Below are 20,310 nucleotides of genomic sequence, written 5' to 3'. Positions count from 1 at the left end.
CTAACAAAGAGGAGGCTAAATTGTATAATGAACAGTTGAGGGAGCTAGGTATGTCTGATCTAGCAAAGAGAAGTATTAGGAAGGACATTATAATGTCTTCCAGTACTCAAGGAGCTATCATAGAGAAGAGGGGATTAAGTTATTTTCCAAGGCATCAGAGGGCAGGACAAGATGTAATGGGTGGAAACTTGTTAAACAGAGATTAACCTAGAAGTAAGGATAATTTTTCTGACAGTGAGAACAATTAATCAATGGAATAGCTTGCCTCCAGGAGTTGGGTATGCTCTGTTGCTGGAGATTTTCAAAAATAGACTGGACAACCAATTGACTGGGATGATATAAGGCAGGGGTCTCCAACCCCAGGGCTGCAGCCCGCTACTGGACCTTGCCCGTTCGGAACTAGGCCGCAGAAGTGATGGGTGAGTGCGCGTGTGCCTACAGCTCCATTTGCGTGAAAGGCAGGTGCATGCATGACCATTCTCTCTCTCCCTCCCCATGCTGGTCTGCAAAACCAGAAAGATTGGGGGTATAAGGTCTCCTGCCTTGAGTAGGGGTTGGACCCTTCCAGCTCTATGATTCTATGTCGTATGTTCTAAAGATGATTTCCTCATTTTTCATTTGTCTTTTAAAAAATCTGAGCAGGATACCACACCTCCAACACAAAGCGTTACTTTTCAGACACCCAGTATTCCAAATGGTAAGATTATGTGATCTGGGAACTTTCTAGTAAATAAAGTTAATACTGTAGATTGCATTTGGATTTTGAATGTCCCTTTTTTAATTAACCAGTTTTAAAAATCAGATGGAGGACTGCCAAGGGGGCTTGTCTGTAGGACATTGTTGCCCACTGGTACCATATTATCTACCTAAAGCTTGGTAGTAATTATCTAGAAAATGCCAGAGATGGTACACCTGGCATCATTAGCATATAAAACACGTGACTTTAATACACAATATCAACCTTTCTTTCCAAAGTAAAACCCTTGCTTTTCTGTTTGCATAGGGCCAGTGAATTCCTCTGAGCTATATTCGTCTGTTGATAAGCCTCTAAATATAATTTACAATTATGAAAATGATAATTGCTTAGTAATAAAAATAAGCCATATTCCTCTTCTCTTCTGCTATTTAAACAATGGCATAATCCTTTTAGTAAAGCTGGACAAAATGACTCATTAAATATGACAGTCAACTGAAATGTGAATAAAACAATGGATGATCCTGAACAGCAGCTGAGCATTGTGTGCCCAGATAGCCGAGTCCATCTGCATGCGAACCACACACTATTTTTGGCAATAGCATTGATTCTCTGCATCAGAGAATTTCCACTTAAAGAGAAAAGCTAAATTCCTTTTTGCAACAGGAGCCTTGGGCCACATTTTTTTGTTTGTATTTTTTTTTTTTACTGAGATATTTGCTGGGAGAGTTACTGGTAATTTTTCTCTTCACCATCTGATGCCAGTAGCTTACCATCCAACACATTGACTATTGAAATCTTTTCAGCGGAATGGCTTCTGCCCCACATAATCTGCTAACCCAACCATTTGTTATATAATCTCCTTTTTGCTATTCAGAATATTCTCACATGCCATCCTAATTTGTTTGTGAGATTTATCTTCTTTACTAGCCATAAACCATAACTGACAACAAAATTGGAAATTCTACACTCTTTATTGCATGGACAATTATAATGAACAATAGGAATAGTCACTGAGGCATGCAGCTAGAGTTTCTTTATAAAGGAGCATTGGTAATGAAATCACTGTTCATCCTTTAACAATTTATCATATTTGTTAGGATGGCCAGTTGCAGACCTCACTGAAGATTATTATAAGGCCCTAATCCTTTTATTTGATTATCTTTGCTATAGTTAAACCTTTTCTTTGGAATTTTTGTATATAAAAATATTTTAAAGCATTCTGCAGATGCTTTTTTAAGCAGTTTTTCCAACTGCCTATCAGCTGTGCTCTTAAGTCCAAAGCCCCAGCATAGGAAGTAGGTTTGATGCTATATGCATTAGATGTATGTTGATATCCATAACAACATGTGTCAGAGTTGAATTTCAGCATAACTAGGATATTTATTTATTTTATTACTTATAGCCTCCTTTATTATTTTTACAAATAACTCAAGGTGGTGAGCACATCCAGCATTCTTTCCTTCTCCTATTTTTCCACAACAATAACCCTGTGAGGTTAGTTGAGTTGAGAGAGAATGACTGACCCAAGGTCACTCAGCTGGTATTTATGTCTAAGCAGGACTTGATCTTATAGTTTCTTGCTTTCTAGCCTGGTGCCTTAATCACTAGACCAAACTGGCTTGGTCTATGCCTTGGATATTGGCTTGGATATGCCTTGGATATTAGCCTGCATTACAGGAACTTGTGGGTATCAGTAACAAGGCCTATGTAGCTTAACTCTTGTATCTTTTGGTGAGTAAGGGCAGTCAAAAGCAAAACCCTTACAAATGCTTAAATCTAAAAGAAAATAGCGCAAAAGAAAATGGAGATAAGTCAAACACAAAGAACAAGAAGTCGCAATAGTCTCTAGAAAAAGATAGAGATAGGATTAAACAAAAGAGGAACAAATCCATTTACGAAAGTTGGAAGCCCTTATTCTATTTTATGCTAGAAATAAACATAATTAAAGTCATAGAGCTGTACTAGCAAACCAGGAACAGGATCATAAGTGAAGGTCAAAACATAGTCTCATTAATCAAAAAGTGGATTGTACTTTTCATCTTCAAGACCAGGGATTTCAAACAACTCCATTTTGAAGGAAGGAGTTATACACAAAATGTTTTGAATTCAGAGGCTTTTGAGTTTGAAAAGCCGTGTTTGGGTTCCAAACAGCTGTCTGAAGTGTGAAATTGGCTATTTTGAGCTTGAGAATCTTCCAAATTGATCAAGACAGTCTGCTTCACATGTGAAATGAGGCATTTCCATTTTGAGACAGGTCATTCTAAACACGAAATGTTTTTTGCAAATCTCTAAAAGCATGAAAATGGCAAATGGGTCCATAGATAGGACTAATCACAGTTTATAGTAAAGTAAATATGTAAATTCACACTAACAATGAAATTACTTTTGCTTTCATTCAGCCACATATACAGTAAGTAGCTCAAACATTTCAGGAATGAAGAAAATTTCTTAAATATCGGGTTATACAGAAACAAATCTTTCATGAAAATTGCTATTGCAGAAATATCTGTAACATATACATGAAAACTATGTTTTGATATTTCTCTTAATGCATTCCTTTTATCTTGTAGAAATACAAGGAGTATGAAAAGGAGGTTACCGTTGAAGAAATTGATGGCCTTCAACTTGTGAAGAAACTAGCCAAGAATATGGAAGAGATGTTTCATAAAAAGTCTGAAGCTGTCCGAGTAGGTATCAAGTAGTGCTAAGCCAAAACCTTTCCTCATACTTCTCAGAAATCTTCACATCCCAAAAAAGATTCCGTTTTGGAAGTAGCATAAAATTTTCTTGCATTTGCAGAGGTAATGGGATGAATTTTATTGTCCAAACAGGTAGCTGTATATATTGGAAAAATAAAAATGTGTTCAGTTCTTTCAGCAGTTTTCTGCTAGTTAGATGTTCCACAAAGCAGCAGTCAACATGATCTGGTATCACATCACATTGTTTCTAAGCTACTCCAGGGAATGTCTAGTAGAAAATTATGAAAAAGATCTCACAATTCACTAAGAATAACATAAGATTTTGTTTTTCATGTTTTAAAAAAGCAAGACTTGTGTTAAACTCTGAGCTATTTCGTAGACTATCATAATGAAACAGAAAATTCAATGAAAATTTCTCAGAAATTTTTCTCCAATTTATTTTAAGGATAATTTCTCATGTTCACTACTAAATGATCATAAATGGCTCACTGCACTTTAGTTTAGGGTAGCGCTGTGTGAATGTAGAAAAGGTTAGTTGATTTATATATACCTTGATGTATGTTTTGCTAAATGGAAATGTTGCTTTTTCTTGCTTTATACATCAATATTGAGGATCATTTGCATATATTTAGAAGATTTTGAACAGACTGTCTTCAGTAATAAAGGTTTTTGCAACTGTTGTCTCTTATAAATGGTACATACTTATAATGTCCATAGCCTTCAGCTCATTCTCCTGTTACCAGCAGTTTTTGCAAAACAAAAAAACTCAGAGACTAGGACTTGAAATTAGGTGTCAGAATTTACCTGCTCATAGAAGTGTATGAATTATTTTGAAGGCTATGTCAACAATAATAGGTACGTGGTTTTTGAGTATTGCTATTTCTTTTCTCCCTATCTTGATCATAGCATTTCCTTATGAATTAGTTACTGTGAGTTTTTAATGACTATTGTAAGATTTATCTTACTTGAAGAAAACAATTGAAATATGAAAGAAAAGGCAAAAGATTAAGTGGTGTAATAAATAGGTCTCTCTCTGTGTTATAATTATGTGAGAGAACAGAAAAAAACCTGCAAAAATATGTTTGATATAGAATTTAACTTTGCCTTTTATTTTAAGAAGAACAAGCTTTTAGACTTGGCAGTTGTAAAATTATGTTTAAAGTACATGGAAAATCCCTACTGAAATCTCTGAAACAAGAGCAAATGTAGATAGACCTGTAATAGTTTACATTTTACAGAATTCAGTTTCTTTCTTCATAAGAAGCAAAATCAGAATAGGTGGCATAAAAATAAAAAAATAGAACAAAGACAAAATGTAAGCATTCTTATTTATTTTTTATTAAAATATGTGCTGTCTTTAGAAATAAAGTTTCTCTGCTCATTTCTATAACTAATACTCAAATCATTCTGTATGAAATTTGACAGCAATCAATTTGGAATTCCTGTTCTCTTTTAGTTTTCTGGGTTTTTTTTTTTGAATCGGAGGATACATTCACAAACATGTTTACTTTGGCATACATCTATTTTCTTGTGAAATGGTACAGGTATTTTGCTACTTTCATTTTGGACTAAGTAGCATGGAGATACTGAGCAAATAAATTTTGTTTCCACCACTCCTTCTACCCTCCATTTAAAAATAAACTTCCAAATCTTTCCTTCCTTCCTTCCTTCCTTCCTTCCTTCCTTCCTTCCTTCCTTCCTTCCTTCCTTCCTTCCTTCCTTCCTTCCTTCCTTCCTTGAAATTGAATTAACTCCCTGATGAATTGAAAGACAAAAAGGACAAGTATAAAAAGTGGAAGAGGGTCACATAACTAAGGCAGAATATTAGCAAATAAACCATGTCTGCAAAGATGAAGTCAGGAAAGCTAAAACTCAAAATTGTGACAATAGTTAAAAAAGAACTAAGAATTGTGACAATAATCAAAAATAATAACAACAAAAATGTTCTTTCAACATGTAAAAAACAAGAAAAAAGTCAAGGAAATTTTTGGTCCATTAATGGGAGAAAATGGCAAAAAGGTGATAATCATCAGGGAAAAAGAACTGCTTAAGTCGGTTTTTGCATCTATCTTTACACAAAAGGAAAAAGCAGTCCAACATATCAAAAGCAGTACCATAAAAAATAGATGAGAAATACAAGTTAAAAGGCAAAAAAATTGTAAGAGAGCACCTATCTACTCTAGACGAGTTCAAATCACTAGGACCAGATGCATCCACAAGGTTCTGAAGGAACTGGCAGACATGATCTCAGAACCACTGAACTGTATCTTTCAAAGATCCTGAAACAACGGGGAACTATCAGAGGATTGGAAAAGAGCTGATAAGAAGTTCTCATCTTCAAAAAAGGGGGGAAAAATGGATCCCGGAAACTACAGACCTATCAGCCTAACATCAATACCTGGGAAGATTCTGGAAAGATAATCGTGCAACATCTGTGAACACCTAGAGGCAAACAAAGTCATAATCAAAAGCTAACATGGGTTTGTCAAAAATAAAATCTTACTGTATTCTTTGATAAAGTGACAAAATTAGTAGACCAGATAAATGCTGTGGATATAATTTGCTTGGACTTCAGTTAGGTATTTGATAAAGTAAACCACAACCCACTACTTAATAAGATAGAAATATGTTTGTTCATCATCACAGTATCACCACCAGATGGATTTGTAACTGGCTGACCAACCACACTCAACGTGTAGGCCTCCATGGAACTACATGGAGAGAAGTATGAAGTGGACTACCCAAGGCTCTGTCTTAGGCCATGTACTCTTCAATATCTTCATCAATTATTTGGATGAAGGGATAGATGGGGAACTCATCAAATTTGCAGATGACAGCCAGCTGACAGGAATACCAACACTCCAGAAGATAGACTTAAGATACAGAATGATCTTGTCAGACTTGAACATTGGGCACTATCTAACAAAATTAAATTCAATGGGGAGGAAAGTAAGGTTCTACATTTAGGCAAGAAAAACCAAGTGCACAGGTATAATATAGGTATGATGGAGAACCTATGGCACATGTTTTTCTGGTTTCCGGTAGCTAGCTGGTCTTTGCGGGCGCCAGAGTGCCCAAAAATGGCCTGAAAAATGGCCAAAAACAGGCATGCACACATGTTCCAGTTTAGGCACTCAGTGCCAAAGGGGTTTGCCATCATTGGTATAGGTGGTACCTGGCTCAGTACTAGTAACTGTGAGAGGGATCTTGGAATCCTAGTGGACAGTGACTTAAATATGAGCCGTCAGTGTGCTGCAGCTGCCAAAAAAGCTAACACAGTCCTAGGCTGCATTAGGAGAGGGATAGAATCAAGATCACAAGAAGTGTTAGTACCATTTATAATGTCTTGGTAAGACCACACTTGGAATATTGCATCCAGTTTTGGTCTCCACAATGTAAAAAAAGAAGTTGAGACTCTATAAAGAGTGCAGAGAAGAACTATAAATATGATTAGGTGACTGGAGGCTAAAACATAAAGAATGCTTTCTGGAATTGAAAGCACCTGAAGGCAGGAGAAGAAACAATGGATGGAAATTAATCAAGGAGAGAAGCAACCTAGAACTAAGAGAAAATTCCCGACAGAACAATTAATCAGTGGAACATCTTGCCTCAAGAAGTGTGTACTGCAACACTGGAAGTTTTTAAGAAGAGTTTGGACAATGATTTGCCTGAAATGGTATAGGGTTTCCTGCCTAAGCAGGGGGTTGGTCTAGAAGACCTCCAAGGTCCCTTCCAATTCGGTTATTCCTTCCTAGATCAGGAATGGAAAAACAGGAAATTCCTGAGTAAATAAAAGACTGTGATTGCAGCATTGGATGGATTTATTTAATCACTGTGTCTCACAATTTCATAGTACATATTTTTAAAATTGCAAATATTGTCAGAGTTTATAGTGTTAGGTCTTTTCAAAAAGAATGGGTTTATTTTGAATCTTGTTTATAGTGTAACTGCAGAATTATAATACATTAAAAGCAATTGGCTATGTTTGTTCCATGCTGTTTATTTGATGATCAGCATTAATGGTCATATGGTTCTATGGAAGTCTGGTGAGATTCCGGAATTGCAGCAGAAGGCTTTCTGCTGAATTTCTAGGTCATTGCGCTGCATCATAATGTAGTGAAAAGATAGTAGCCAGAGTTAGTCAACAGCCATGAATTAACAGCAATCTGTTTTATAGCATTGGAGGAGAAACAAGGCTGGATTCACTTCCTGGATTAAAGAAAGATTGTGCCTTATTAATTGCAAATTCTTAATGATAAATTGAGAGTTTACAATTTTTTTTTATTTTGAAATGTTTTATATGTAGTCACCAACCTGAAGGTCTAAAAATTTATCTTCAAGTGATCTGCTGTGCTAGAGTTTTCAAAATTATCTGGTGTATTGTAAAAATCTTACTTTTGGCTGAGAAATTAAGGGCAATATAAATATTTTTTCTATGATAATCTAATCTAAACCCTTGCATTTACATAATTCAGCTTTGACATAATTTTGCCAGTCATTCTGTAAGCAAACAATTTAATTATTGTTTATATATCCAAAGGCTATATTGGAATAACATCAAATTCAGCAATGTTTTGTTGTCCCACCATGTTTAGATCCTTGTTATCTGGTCAGTGAAAGGGCTTGTATTTTGCAAACGGAGAATGTTCAGTCTACCATAATGATTTATCAGGCAGGAAGAGAAATAGTATTGTTGCTTCATTACATTATTTGTAAAACACTACTTAAGAGAAATAAATGAACTAAATTCAAGAGAATTTGTAAAGATCATTTGTTTAGTGAAATACAATTAATTTCATGGTTAAAAATTACTGGCTTCACTTATATTGAAACATAACATCTTTTTACTCTTACTTACCCAACAGAATGTTAGAAAGAAATTATGGGAAGGGCCCAGGCCTCTGTCAGCAGAGTAACTCCTGGAAAATAAAACAGATGGGGACTGGATTTGGCATGTGGGTACAGCTGACAAAAGAAAGATCAAATGGTATAGATCAGGCCAGAGAAGAAGGAAACCTGGAAAAGAAAGATCTAATACATTCATATGGAAGAGAAGATTAGAATAGAATAGAATTCTTTATTGGTCAAGTGTGATTGGACACACAAGGAATTGTCTTTGATGCATATGCTGTCAGTATACATAAAAAGAAAAGATACATTCGTCAAGAATCATAAGATACAACACTTAATGATAGTCATAGGGTACAAATAAGCAATCAAATCTTACTAAGAAACAATATAAATCATAAGGATACAAGCAACAAAGTTACAGTCATACAGTCATAAGTGGGAGGAGATGGGCGATAGGAATGATGAGAAGATTAATAATAATGCAGACTTAGTGAATAGTTTGACAGTGTTGAGGGAATTATTTGTTTAGCAGAGTGATGGCATTCGGGAAAAAACTGTTCTTGTGTCTAGTTGTTCTGATGTGCAATGCTCTATAGCGTCGTTTTGAGGGTAGGAGTTGAAACTATTTATGTCTAGGATGTGAGGGGTCTGTAGATATTTTCACAGCCCTCGTTTTGACTTGTGCAGTATACAAGTCCCAAATGGAAGGCAGGTTGGTAGCAATTGTTTTTTCTGCAGTTCTAATTATCCTCTGAAGTCTGTGTCTGTCTTGTTGGGTTGCAGAACCAAACCAGACAGTTATAGAGGTGCAGTTGGCAAGTATTACAATAAATATAAATTTAATAAATCAATAAAATAAAGTATTGCTGCCTGATTCATTCTAAGCTTCCTTGATCCTTTTTTATTTCCGATTCAGCTGGTGCAGCTCACTTTCCCAATACAAACACACAAACAAGGAATTGTTACATGAGTGGAAAGTGAAGCACTACAGAGAAATAGGACATTGCAAATTCAGCTGCCCCTGCCCCTTTCTGCCTTTCAGAAGGCATTATGGACCTGATTTTTGCTCAGGCATTGAGTCTGACAAGGGTATGAACTGTTGAAACAGTTTTTTCCCCTCAGTACTTTATATGTCTTTGTTTTGTTTTTTTAATGTTTTATTAAAAGTGGTTTTATTGTATGTCTCTAATCGTTAATGATACCGTATATGCCACACTGAATCCTGTGCTGAGTGGGCAGTGATATTAATGACTTTATTGATTAATTAGATAAAAAACATTGTTATACAGATGAAGACAGAAACATTTGCTTATTGAAAGGAATAATGAAAACCATGTTTTGCTTGCTATGCCTACCTTGTTTGAATAACTGCTTACTGATGCTAATGTATGCTCTTTGCTTAAATTAAACTGATAAAAAAAGAAAAAAATATTTTCTGGAGAATAAAAGGAAAATCCATCTTTCCTTCCTTCCTTCCTTCCTTCCTTCCTTCCTTCCTTCCTTCCTTCCTTCCTTCCTTCCTTCCACTACCTACCTACTTACCTCAGATATATGGAAAATGTAGAAAGATATTCCCTCTTTATTAGTCCCTCCTTCTGCTTTTTGCCCCTTCTCCTGGCTACCTGGTGTTCACAGCAAAATTGATTCCCATTATAGGTGTACTGTGAAAAGTAATTGCTGTTATACAGTAATTCAATTTCAGCACATTTACGCATCAGTAAGCTAGCAGGGTTTATCAAGAGAAAACAGGGACATTAGAGCTTTTTATCATGAAATTCCACATGTAGAGGCTCATTTTTTGAAAGAGGAGAATATCATCATTTGCATTTCACGAATATGGCCAATTGTGAATAAATATTTCTCTCTCTAAGGGTGGGTTTTTTCTTCTTTTTCTGCCACAGCATTGACAGCTACAAGGTATTATTAGAAATATATTGTTTAGGCTTGTCAAACTTCAGCTGTGCTGTTATGCATGCATGTGAAAAGTGTATTGGTATGTCATATACGTTTTACCTTGCTCCTCACACAGTCTCAAATGAATATAAATTCATTCCCAAGGGGAGCCACTGTTTAAAAATCTGAATGTCATACTTATGCATGCTGGTTTTGGTCACTTAGCAATGAGAACTGTGGCTGAATCTCTAGTGTCTCACCCTACTGGAAATGACCTGTTCCACCCATACTGGCAGAGGAGCAGGCTGCGGGCCCCAGCAGCCTGAATATTTCTCCTGCTGGGTTCCATCTCTGTCATTGCACCTGCCCTCTGGAATATCTTTCCCCCTCACCTGGAGTGAGGTTAGCTCCAATCCCTTCCAACTATAAAAGCCTAAAGACCTATACATTGGTTTGGGGCTCAACTGAGAAAATATCACAGTGGAGGTGGTTGATCGATTAACGACAGATCCCACCTTCCCCTCCATCTTGCTCCCACCCTCTCCATCTTTTGACTAAGCTGTGGTATTTGGCCCTGTGTAGTATTTTATTTAGGTTTTTTATTCTTTGTACAGTTTTTTATTTTTTTTTATGATTCTAAGCTGCCTGGAGTTACCCTGAGGTAAGATGGACATTCAATAAATTTTATAAATAGATTATAGATAGATAATAGATAAATAGATAGATAAATACACATACATACAAGGTAGACAGACAGATAATTTTGAATTGGTAGAAGCAATTTTGCTTATAAAGGCTGAACACTGTTATTAATGTATTGGCTAAGGGCACCCCCATATAAAGCCCCATATAAAGCCTCTGGTACCAAGAAGGGTACCAGGAAGACCTGTGTAAATATCCCCTTGGCTACAGCTGCCACTTGCTTCTTAAGCAGGAGCCGGGGATCCAATTGAATCTCCAAATTGTGAACCAGCCATGCTCAAGAGAGTGCAATCCTGTTCAGAACTAAAGTTGGTATCTCACTGGACTAGACAGGCCTTTGTTCCTACAGCTAATCCATCTTGCTGTGATTCAGTTTCAGTCTGTTCTTCCCTTCCAGACTTGAGCCATTATCCAGGCACAGCTGGACACCGGTTTTGTTTATTTTTATTTTATTTGCCCATTTCACCTTAAAATAACTGTCCCTGTGCTTTTGCTGAGCAACAGCTCTTCTTGGACCTCTGGACTTCCTTACTGGGATGATAATGAAGTCCTCCATGCTGAGAGTCCAGATAAATTTCAGCCTCCGTGTTTTAAGGAGGGCACTGAATGCAGCGCAGGAATTCAAAGCTTTCATGGGTTAGGGCTGTCACTGGTTATTTAATGTAATCTATGGGATAATGTTTTACAGCAAAATGTAGGGGAAGAATAGTTAGATTTGGGAGGTGGTTAATGCTTCTCTGTGAGAGGACATGATTCTACTAGCTTTGAAAGAACACAAAGCTTTCCTGGATTCTTGGGTTCTGCTGGAACATCAAGGAAGGGCTGCATTTCACAATAATTTAAAAACTATAAACTTTAACTAAAAATAATATAGTAACTGAAGGAAAAAAAATAGGAGTTGCCTATAACATACACTGTAAGGACTGTATATCCATTATGTAGGACAGATGGACAGAACACTACCAGAGTGCATCCATGAACATCAACTAGCCCTCAGAAGACATGATGAAAACTCACAACACATGGAAGATTCAACAATATTTCATCTGGGAAACTATGAACATCCTAAACTAAATTAAGTACAAAATGCTAGGAAAATCCTGGAGACCAGGCATACAGAAATATAAGCCATCAATAGACACAAAAAGATAAACTATGTTTACACTTCATTCAAAAGAGGCAATACTAAGAAGGAAACAACAATAACAACAACCACAAAACAGAACACATTTCTCCTGCAACCAACATCTAGATTAACACCAAACAACCAACAATTTTAAAGTAATTATGTTACTATAGTAATTATGTTAGATGTAATTAAGGTGGATTTATTCTGAGTCACTTTCTCATGCTTCCCCACTTCCCAGGACCCAATAATTTTTTCTTTTGTTATTGTTTTCTGTTATTGCCCTATTTTCTTTCTCTACTTGTCTTAATTCTCTGGTTTCTCAAAATCCATTAGTTATTCCATCAGAAAAATGAATATTTTTTGTCAGGATCAAGTAAGCTTTGTTTCATCCATCAGCCATCCAAGGAGTCATGTTCTGGGGTGGTGTTTTGCTAAATCACAGTGATGAAGTACTGAAGCTTTGGATAATTTTTGACAAGCCAGTCATAGTGGCTCATTTGTGCTTGAATCTTGGTTGTTTGGCTTGCAGTCAGCTGCTTTGAAAGGCTGGTAATGGTTGCAGGTTATGAGAAAGCAGAGATAAGGTCAGATCACGTGCTGTCTATCAGTGAGAGGTGTTATGGGGGAGAAAGCTCAGCCACTGACAGCACTGAAGAATGTCACTGGCAGCTCATCAGCCATGCTGCTAGTTGCAGAGAATTGCTTTTGTTTTCAAATGTCTATTAGGAGCCATGCCTTTTATTTTAAAATGTAAACACAAGAGATGACTGCCAAGAAAATTGGGTGCCCTGAAGTTGAACAGACAGATTGTTGGCCAACCCCAAGCTTTGCCTTATCTAAAGATTTTAGGGTGAGAGGAAGAGGCTCAGGCCTTTAATACTGGGATGAATGGATGGATGGATGGATGGATGGAGGGATGTGGCAGATTTTTAATGTGCTATATATGGATGTGTAGAACTTTGCGCGTATGGTTTCCTTGCAGGGAAACCACTTATCTAACCTTCTTGTCTCTATTTCAGAATGCAGAGCTGAGATAGATTTTTATGCCATGCTGGGACAGGGGTACTCATGGGTAGCCATCAGCATTTATGGGTACCTCATGTCCTCTCCTTGTCTTATAGTGAGGGTAAACTCTTGCTCCCTTCATTGCAATAATGTTGTCACATGGTACTCATGAGGAATGCTTTCTCACTCATCCACTCATCTTTTTTATACCATATGCTCCCTCCCTCAACCACCCTAAATCAAAACCTCTTTAAAAAAATTATTGCTGCAAGCAAGTTCATTTTTGGCTACTGGCACTTGTCTGAAGATTCTCTCTATATGCTGTTTGATTTGTATTGCTTGCTAGATAAGTAGACTATCATGGGGAAAACACACTTGGCAGAAATATCAAGGATAATATTACATAAAGCCAAAGGTCTAATTTCCTGATTCCACTATCCAGATGTGTCATAATGTGGGGCATAATTTCACCACACTTTCTTACTCATCTTATTCCATAACATCGGCTAATGACAGGACTATTACTTGAGATAATGGAAATAATATTTAATTACAATAATCTGTATGCACTGATAGCATTCATGAATCTGTCATATTCCTATATAAAGCCAGACAACAGTGCCCATCATAATTATGTTTTGTAGCGAATTCCACAGGTTAATTCTGTGTTGGGTGAAGTTGCATTTCATATTATTCCTAAACTCACATCATTTGGCATTGTGGGATGACCACAGTTTCTGAATTTTTAAAAAGGTGTTTATTTTTAATAGCATGTGTAATTTTCATGCTTCTATATAAAATAAAACACCCCCAAATATTTCATTCTTTCTTGATAAATAATATAATCTTGCTTTTTTTTTTTTTTGTTCATCTGTTTTTGCACAGCTCTTCATTAGCCTTGATTACCCATTTTGAGGGTGCAATGATATGCAAGTAAAGTTTCATCATAGAGCCAGTTTGGGCAAGAAACTAGGAGGCACTGAGTTCTAGTTCCGTTTTAGTCATGAAAACTAGCTGTGTGACTTTGGGCCAATCACTCACTCTCAGCCCAACTCACCTCATAGGGTTGTTGTGGGGAAAATAGGAGGACGAAGATATGTTGCCATACTTCAAAAAATATTTTGGAAGCAGTAGAAGTCAGCTTCCGAGATCTGCAAGTGGGCATCACACACTGCACAAAGGCTACCAAACAAGGACAAATTATGCAATGCATTATATGCATTGAAAAGATTGTTTGGAGATGGGGGATAGTTCCAATGTAATCTACTGAATCCCCTACATGGGTTGCCCTTGTAACTATGTAGGATAAACGGGGAGGAAGCTAACCACCAGATTGCAAGAACACAAATGAGTGGTCAGGTGATGAGACCCGAACTCATTGGTAGCCTCATATTTTAATGAACAAGGACACTCATTTAACTTTGTAGCTACTAAGAATATTGGCCATGCAGGTACAAAGATAGCCAGGGAAATGATTGAAGCCTGGGAAATGGGCCACTTTTCAGTTAATAAGAGTGCTAATTTACCACCAGCTTATCAAATGCTTAGGAGCTGAGTGCTTGGCAGTACAAGGAAATCACAGCCAATCACCAGCCATCAACACACCAATCAGTCAATAGGAAGGCACCCCGTAAACACGACTCACAGAATAGCCCAAAGTAGTATTCCTGTAGAGAGAAGTTCCCTGAAGATGGACTCCAGCATGAATCTGAAAGCTTGGAAGAGTACCATAAATCTCTGAACCCGGTGATTGATCCAAATTCTATTTTGCAGTTTTGTGGGTCTTCACCACCTTGACTTATTTATAAAAATAATAAAGGGGGGGGGGATATAAATAAATAAAATAAATAATAATTTCATTATTATTCTAGTAATTTTAGTCTTGATTCTTTGTTTAGTAATCACAGATAAGGCATATTAACTTTCAATGGCTAGACCAGAAAATGCATTTTTTGAGAAGTTAGGATAGATTTGCCCAGTGGTGGGATTCAAATAATTTAACAACCGGTTCTCTGCCCTAATGATTTCTTCCAACAACCAGTTCACTAAACTGCTCAAAAAGTTAACAACCACTTCTCCTGAAGTGGTGCGAACTGGCTGAATCCCACCACTGGATTTGCCCCAATATGGATTTATTTTAGACTGGGTTGGCATTTTTCAATTTCCTAGACTTTTTGGAATTTTTTATACAATTATAGGAAATGTGATGGCTCAGTGGTTCCGACACTGGGCTTGTCAGCTGGAAAGCAACAGCCTAGATTCGAGACCTGAGCGTTGCGTCTTCGCCTAGCTCCTGCCCACCTAGCAGTTTGAAAGCATGCAAATGCAAGTAGATAAATAAGCACCACTTTGATGGGGAGGAAACAGTGTGCTGCGACATCATGCTGGCCACGTGACTACAGAAATGACTTTAGACAGTGCTAAACTGAGGTAAGTGCCACCTCCTATAATCAGCAACAACCAGCGGAATAAAACCTTCAGGAGCTCCTTTTCTTTTCCTTTCAATCACACTGAGTAATTTGATATAATTAAACTTGGACTTATTGAATTTATTTTTTGGATCTCTTCATAGGTGAATTTTAAGCTCCATCATTCTGAATAATTTGCTTCAGAAGTACCTTCTATAAACTTTTACAAAGCATGGCTCTAGGACAGTCAAGTTGTCTGCTGACCAACTATTTTTTCTTACCTTTTACAGTCCATTCCAGTTTTCCCATGGCTGCTAAACCAACATTAAATAAAATTATATATGACTTAATACACAATAAATCATTTAAAATGACTTCTGTTTCTTTTGTCTCCATTCACAGCCAGTATATAGTCTAAATTCACCAGCCTATGGGGAATTTTGACATATGTTTGGCACATGTTACCAGAGCACAAAATAAACGTGTGAACTTATATGTCTGTTGTTAGCAAGCTGGCATACTAAAAAGCTTCATGTAGTTTAGATAATTTTTAGGCTTTTACAACCACAGCAGTGGTTAATCTGCACATGCCAGTTTTGTAAGATTTGTATCTCAGATCCCATTTTTGTCCTTCAAGAGACAGTGATATTAGCATGCAAAAGAATTTATTTGATTTTTTTTTTTTTAGTAAAGGCTTGTAAATGGGTTGTGGGAGGAATGAAATTATGGTGAATCAAGTAAGATTCACTATAAATAGATTCAACTGACAGAATAAAGACATAAAAAGATGGCTATAATTGTATTAATTATCAGTAACAAATGAAAAGGTTTCAGCCATATTTTTATTCAGCATTTCAGCTGCAAGTTGTGTAGATTCCTTGTTTTATGATTTTTGTCGAACAAACGTGTGAAAATACATTTGTCTGATCCTGTGGAAGCTAAGAGTACCTTCATGTTTATTTAGACAATTTCATCAAATTGGCATTGTCAATTTTCTACTTCCAAATATTTGCTTTTAATTAGATATAGATGAATAATTTATTATGGCTGAGCAGCAATGTCCGTGGTATTGCCACATGCTCTGCATGGGACTGTATTTAAAAACTATTTGAAAGCTTCATTTGGCATAAAATACAGGAGCTTGGATGCTTGTCAGCAGTTACCTTTGGGAGCAAGTGACACCCATTTTACAAGCCTTGCATTGGTGGTCTAATAATCTGGGAGCAATTGACTGTCTAGTGTGGACCTACAAAGTTCTTTAAAGCTCTGTGCCAGGTACAGTAGCATATCTACTACTCAAGTCAGCCCAGCTGTTATGAATGTATTGGGAAGAAGCAGCTGTTTCTTCCCCACCTTGGACTGATGCTCACAAGTGTTTTTGGTGACAACAGATTCCCACTTGAGGTTAGAACTGCTCCTACCTTGGCCGCATTCTGGAAGATGTTGAAGAACAAGCTTTTCCAGAGCATTTGAATCGTGACAGTTCTTGGATGGTTATTACATTCTTTATGGTTTTAGGTTTTTCTTTGTTTTTGTTTATTGGCTTTTAGGATTGCTATCACATTTGCAAGCCTTTGAGAGTCTATTAGATTGTAATGGGGTAAAAGTCTAATAATAAATAAGTAGATAATAGATGGATAAATCTTGTTTTATGCTTTTTATAAAATGGAATCCATTCTATGACTGTCTTGATCCAGCTGCTATCAGTCCTTCTTGTTATGTGAACAGCCCATTTCCATTTCAATTCTTTTACTCTCTTGATGCCTAAAACAAGATGGATTGACAACATCAGCAAGTATTACAGGCCCAATTGGCAAAAGAAAGCTCAGGACTGTAGTGGTTGGAAACATGCAGAACAAGCTTTCATCCTGCAGTGGATAGACAATGGCTAAGACGATGAGACAGATAAGTAAGTAATGAAAGCACCTCTGTAATGACAATACTTCTCTTGTTATCTTGCCAAAAACTTCTAATCCCACTTGCAGATTCGTATGGCTCAACTCCAGGATGCACCTCTTCAGTGTGCACATACAAAAGAACCACCGGTCTGTAACAGGTCTATTCTCTCTGTGTAAGCAGAAATTCCAGAAATGCTGGAATCTCTACAATTGCTAGGTGGAAGACCAAGTGCCTCAATCTTATATTTGTAGAGTTCTTTGCTGAAAGCTTAGAGATCTAGACTTGAGAGGCATGAGCATGACCAGAAAGTATATTGAAAGTGAATTCAACAATGTGGAGGTCCTTCTCGCATATTATTTATTGGAGTACATTCTACTTGGCTACGTTCTATATGCATAGAGGGCTTAGAGACTGCTCCAAAATGAGTGTATTTATTTAATTATTTTTATTTAACCTTTCTAAAACTCAAAGACCGTGTATGTGTGTACAGGTAGTCCTTGACTTACGACCACAATTGAACCCAGAATTTATGTTGCTAAGTAAGAAATTTGTTAAGTGACTTTTGCCCCATTTTAGGGCCTTAATTGCCACATTTCTTAAGTGAGTCACTATAATTGTTAAATTAGTAACCCGGTTGTCAAGTGAATCTGGCTTCCCTATTGACTTTGCTTGTCAGAAGATCACCAAAAATGATCACATCATCCCCGGCACACTGCAACCACCATAAATATGAACCAGTTATCAAGCATCCAAATGTAAATCATGTGACCATGGGGATACTACAAGGCTCATACGTGTGAAAAACGGTCATAAATAACTTTTTTCAGTGCTGTTGTAACCTCAAATGGTTACTAAATGAACTGTTGTAAGTTGAGGACTACCTGTATGTGTCTGGAATGGTAAGGAGACAGACTTGCTGAAAGGCTATCCAAAGGTGAAGCTAGTATTGGAGCACAGGATGCAGATTTTGGCATGGTAGAATGAATAAACATCAATGGGGACCCAGTCCCAGCACTCCTCAAATCCAAACAGTCCCCAAAGCAGCTTCTCACAGAAAGTCACATCTGGGATTGTGTTTCATGTTTCCATATAGTGGATTTCAGCACTAATAAAACTCTGTTTGGCATGAAATAACTTTTCAACCTGTCTCTTTTAAGAACAAATATTAGAAATGTGTACATGTGTACATATCTCAAGCGATTCTAGGAATGAGTTTTGGGCATATTGTTTGCTAGAAAGAATCACAAGTACTGTTATATATCATGACACATGACAAAGTTATTAATAATACATCACTGTGTTAGAAGAACTGTGTAACGATGAAGCATGCCATTTGCCATACGAAGAGGGCTTGTCTGAAATAGAAGAGGTAGATCAAAAGAAAATCTGAACTGTTCTCCCATATGGTAGAAAACAAGTGAGTTCAATAAGTCCGATAAAATTAAAGACAAAGACTTCCTTGAATCATGTTTCACTTCTGATAACTATATATACATATCAGAGAAGTTTTCTATTGTGTAAAAATTAATCAGCATAACTTATCTTAGAAAGCAAACAGCATTTCCCCATATCATTAATCATCATTGCTTTTATTGTTGATATGGTCTTAAAATTTGCTGCATGTATTCTAGGCTTTTTTTTTTTTTCCTGAGAGCTGAATGAATCATGTATTCATTCCACTATTTTTTTAAAAAACATATCCTTGTGTTTCCTTTTGTAATACTATGGTAAACTTATTGCTATTTCTTACATTGCTTGATCTGCTTTCTGTAGTTAAGAATACTGGATGTTTTAAATAACAGATTGGACAACAATTTGGATGAAATGGTATAGGGCCATGATGGCGAACCTATGGCATGTTTGCCGGAAGTGGCACACAGAGCCATCTCTCCGGGTCGCCAGCTGTTGCTCATTGCTCTTCTGGGTTCCAGTGCAAGCTTGCGCGCCAGCCAGCTGGTCTTCGCGTGCACGAGAACACTGGAAACTGGAAGAGCACCTCCTTGGTGCACATGTCCATGCTGGGAAGCTGAGCTTCCGGTTTCCAGTGCATATATGCCCACTGGGCAGCTGGTCTTCACACTTGCACGCACGCCAGAAACCGGAATACCAGGTGGTTGGTGCGCATGCGCATGCCCGAAACAGGAAGCTCAGCTTCCCAACACCCTCATGCACACCAGGGAGCTGCTCTTCTGGTTTCCAGCACTCCCATGCACCGAGGAGCTGCTCTTCCGGTTTCCAGTGCTCCTCCATGCATGCGTGTGTGCTCCCGTTTCGGCACTTGATGCCGAAAAAGTTCACCAACATTGGTATAGGGTTTCCTACTTGAGCAGGGGTTGGACTAGAAGACCTCCAAGGTCTCTTCCAACTTCGTTATTCTGTTATTCTATCTGAATATGTGTCCACTTAGGATGTGGCTATAAGCCCATAGAAATGTATGACATTAAGTATTTGTTGATATTTGGATACCACAGCTGCAAGTCCTTCCTGGTTATTGTTTCCCTGTGTTGTATTGTTAAATGGGAAAAAGCACTGATTTATCTTCTCCAGAGTAGATATAAACATATTGGTAATATAGTGTTCTTGTCCAACTTTTACAGGACAATAAATGTGTTCTACAACAGCCTATTCAATAGTGCTGTATTGAAGCTGGATATCTCAGCTGCACATTTTATTATATCAATGGAGCTTATTAGAATATCTCTGCAATATGGAGATAAGATAGATTTTTCTTTTTGTTATCAGAGATTTGCATCTGTCACCCCCTCCATAGGGAATTTGCTTTTTGTATGGTAATGATGTGTTATTGGCTGATATTGAGTAGGCTTGCATATGGATTGTTCTTGGTGCAAGTTAATTAAGGTCTATTAAGGGATATTAAGCACAAGAAAAGAATAATGAGTAAAGTTTAACAGCTTTCTTTGCATGGTATCTGCTATAACAGAAATAAAACTTTAGTGTGAAGAACATTTTCCTTATGTCCTAGGCTAAGAAATATTGTAGTGTTATGAGCCCAGCCCTAAAAAACCC

At 37.1% G+C, this 20,310-nt stretch overlaps 1 protein-coding gene across 1 annotated transcript in view; it reads left to right on the top strand.

Moving 5' to 3' along the window:
• The window catches only part of CACNA2D3 (calcium voltage-gated channel auxiliary subunit alpha2delta 3), a 579,692-nt gene that overhangs the window by 149,709 nt on the left and 409,673 nt on the right, over nucleotides 1-20,310 (top strand). Inside the window, exon 3 of the mRNA XM_070933639.1 lies at nucleotides 3,268-3,384. Within this exon, the coding sequence (XP_070789740.1) occupies nucleotides 3,268-3,384 (117 nt within the window). The remainder of the gene's footprint in view (nucleotides 1-3,267; nucleotides 3,385-20,310) is intronic.

This window comes from Pituophis catenifer, unplaced genomic scaffold (genome assembly GCF_029215685.1).
Source record: "Pituophis catenifer annectens isolate HBS135680 unplaced genomic scaffold, rPitCat1.0.hap2 SCAF_2, whole genome shotgun sequence".
Taxonomy (NCBI): Eukaryota; Metazoa; Chordata; class Lepidosauria; order Squamata; family Colubridae; genus Pituophis; species Pituophis catenifer.
This window is presented reverse-complemented; position numbering and strand designations above follow the sequence as displayed.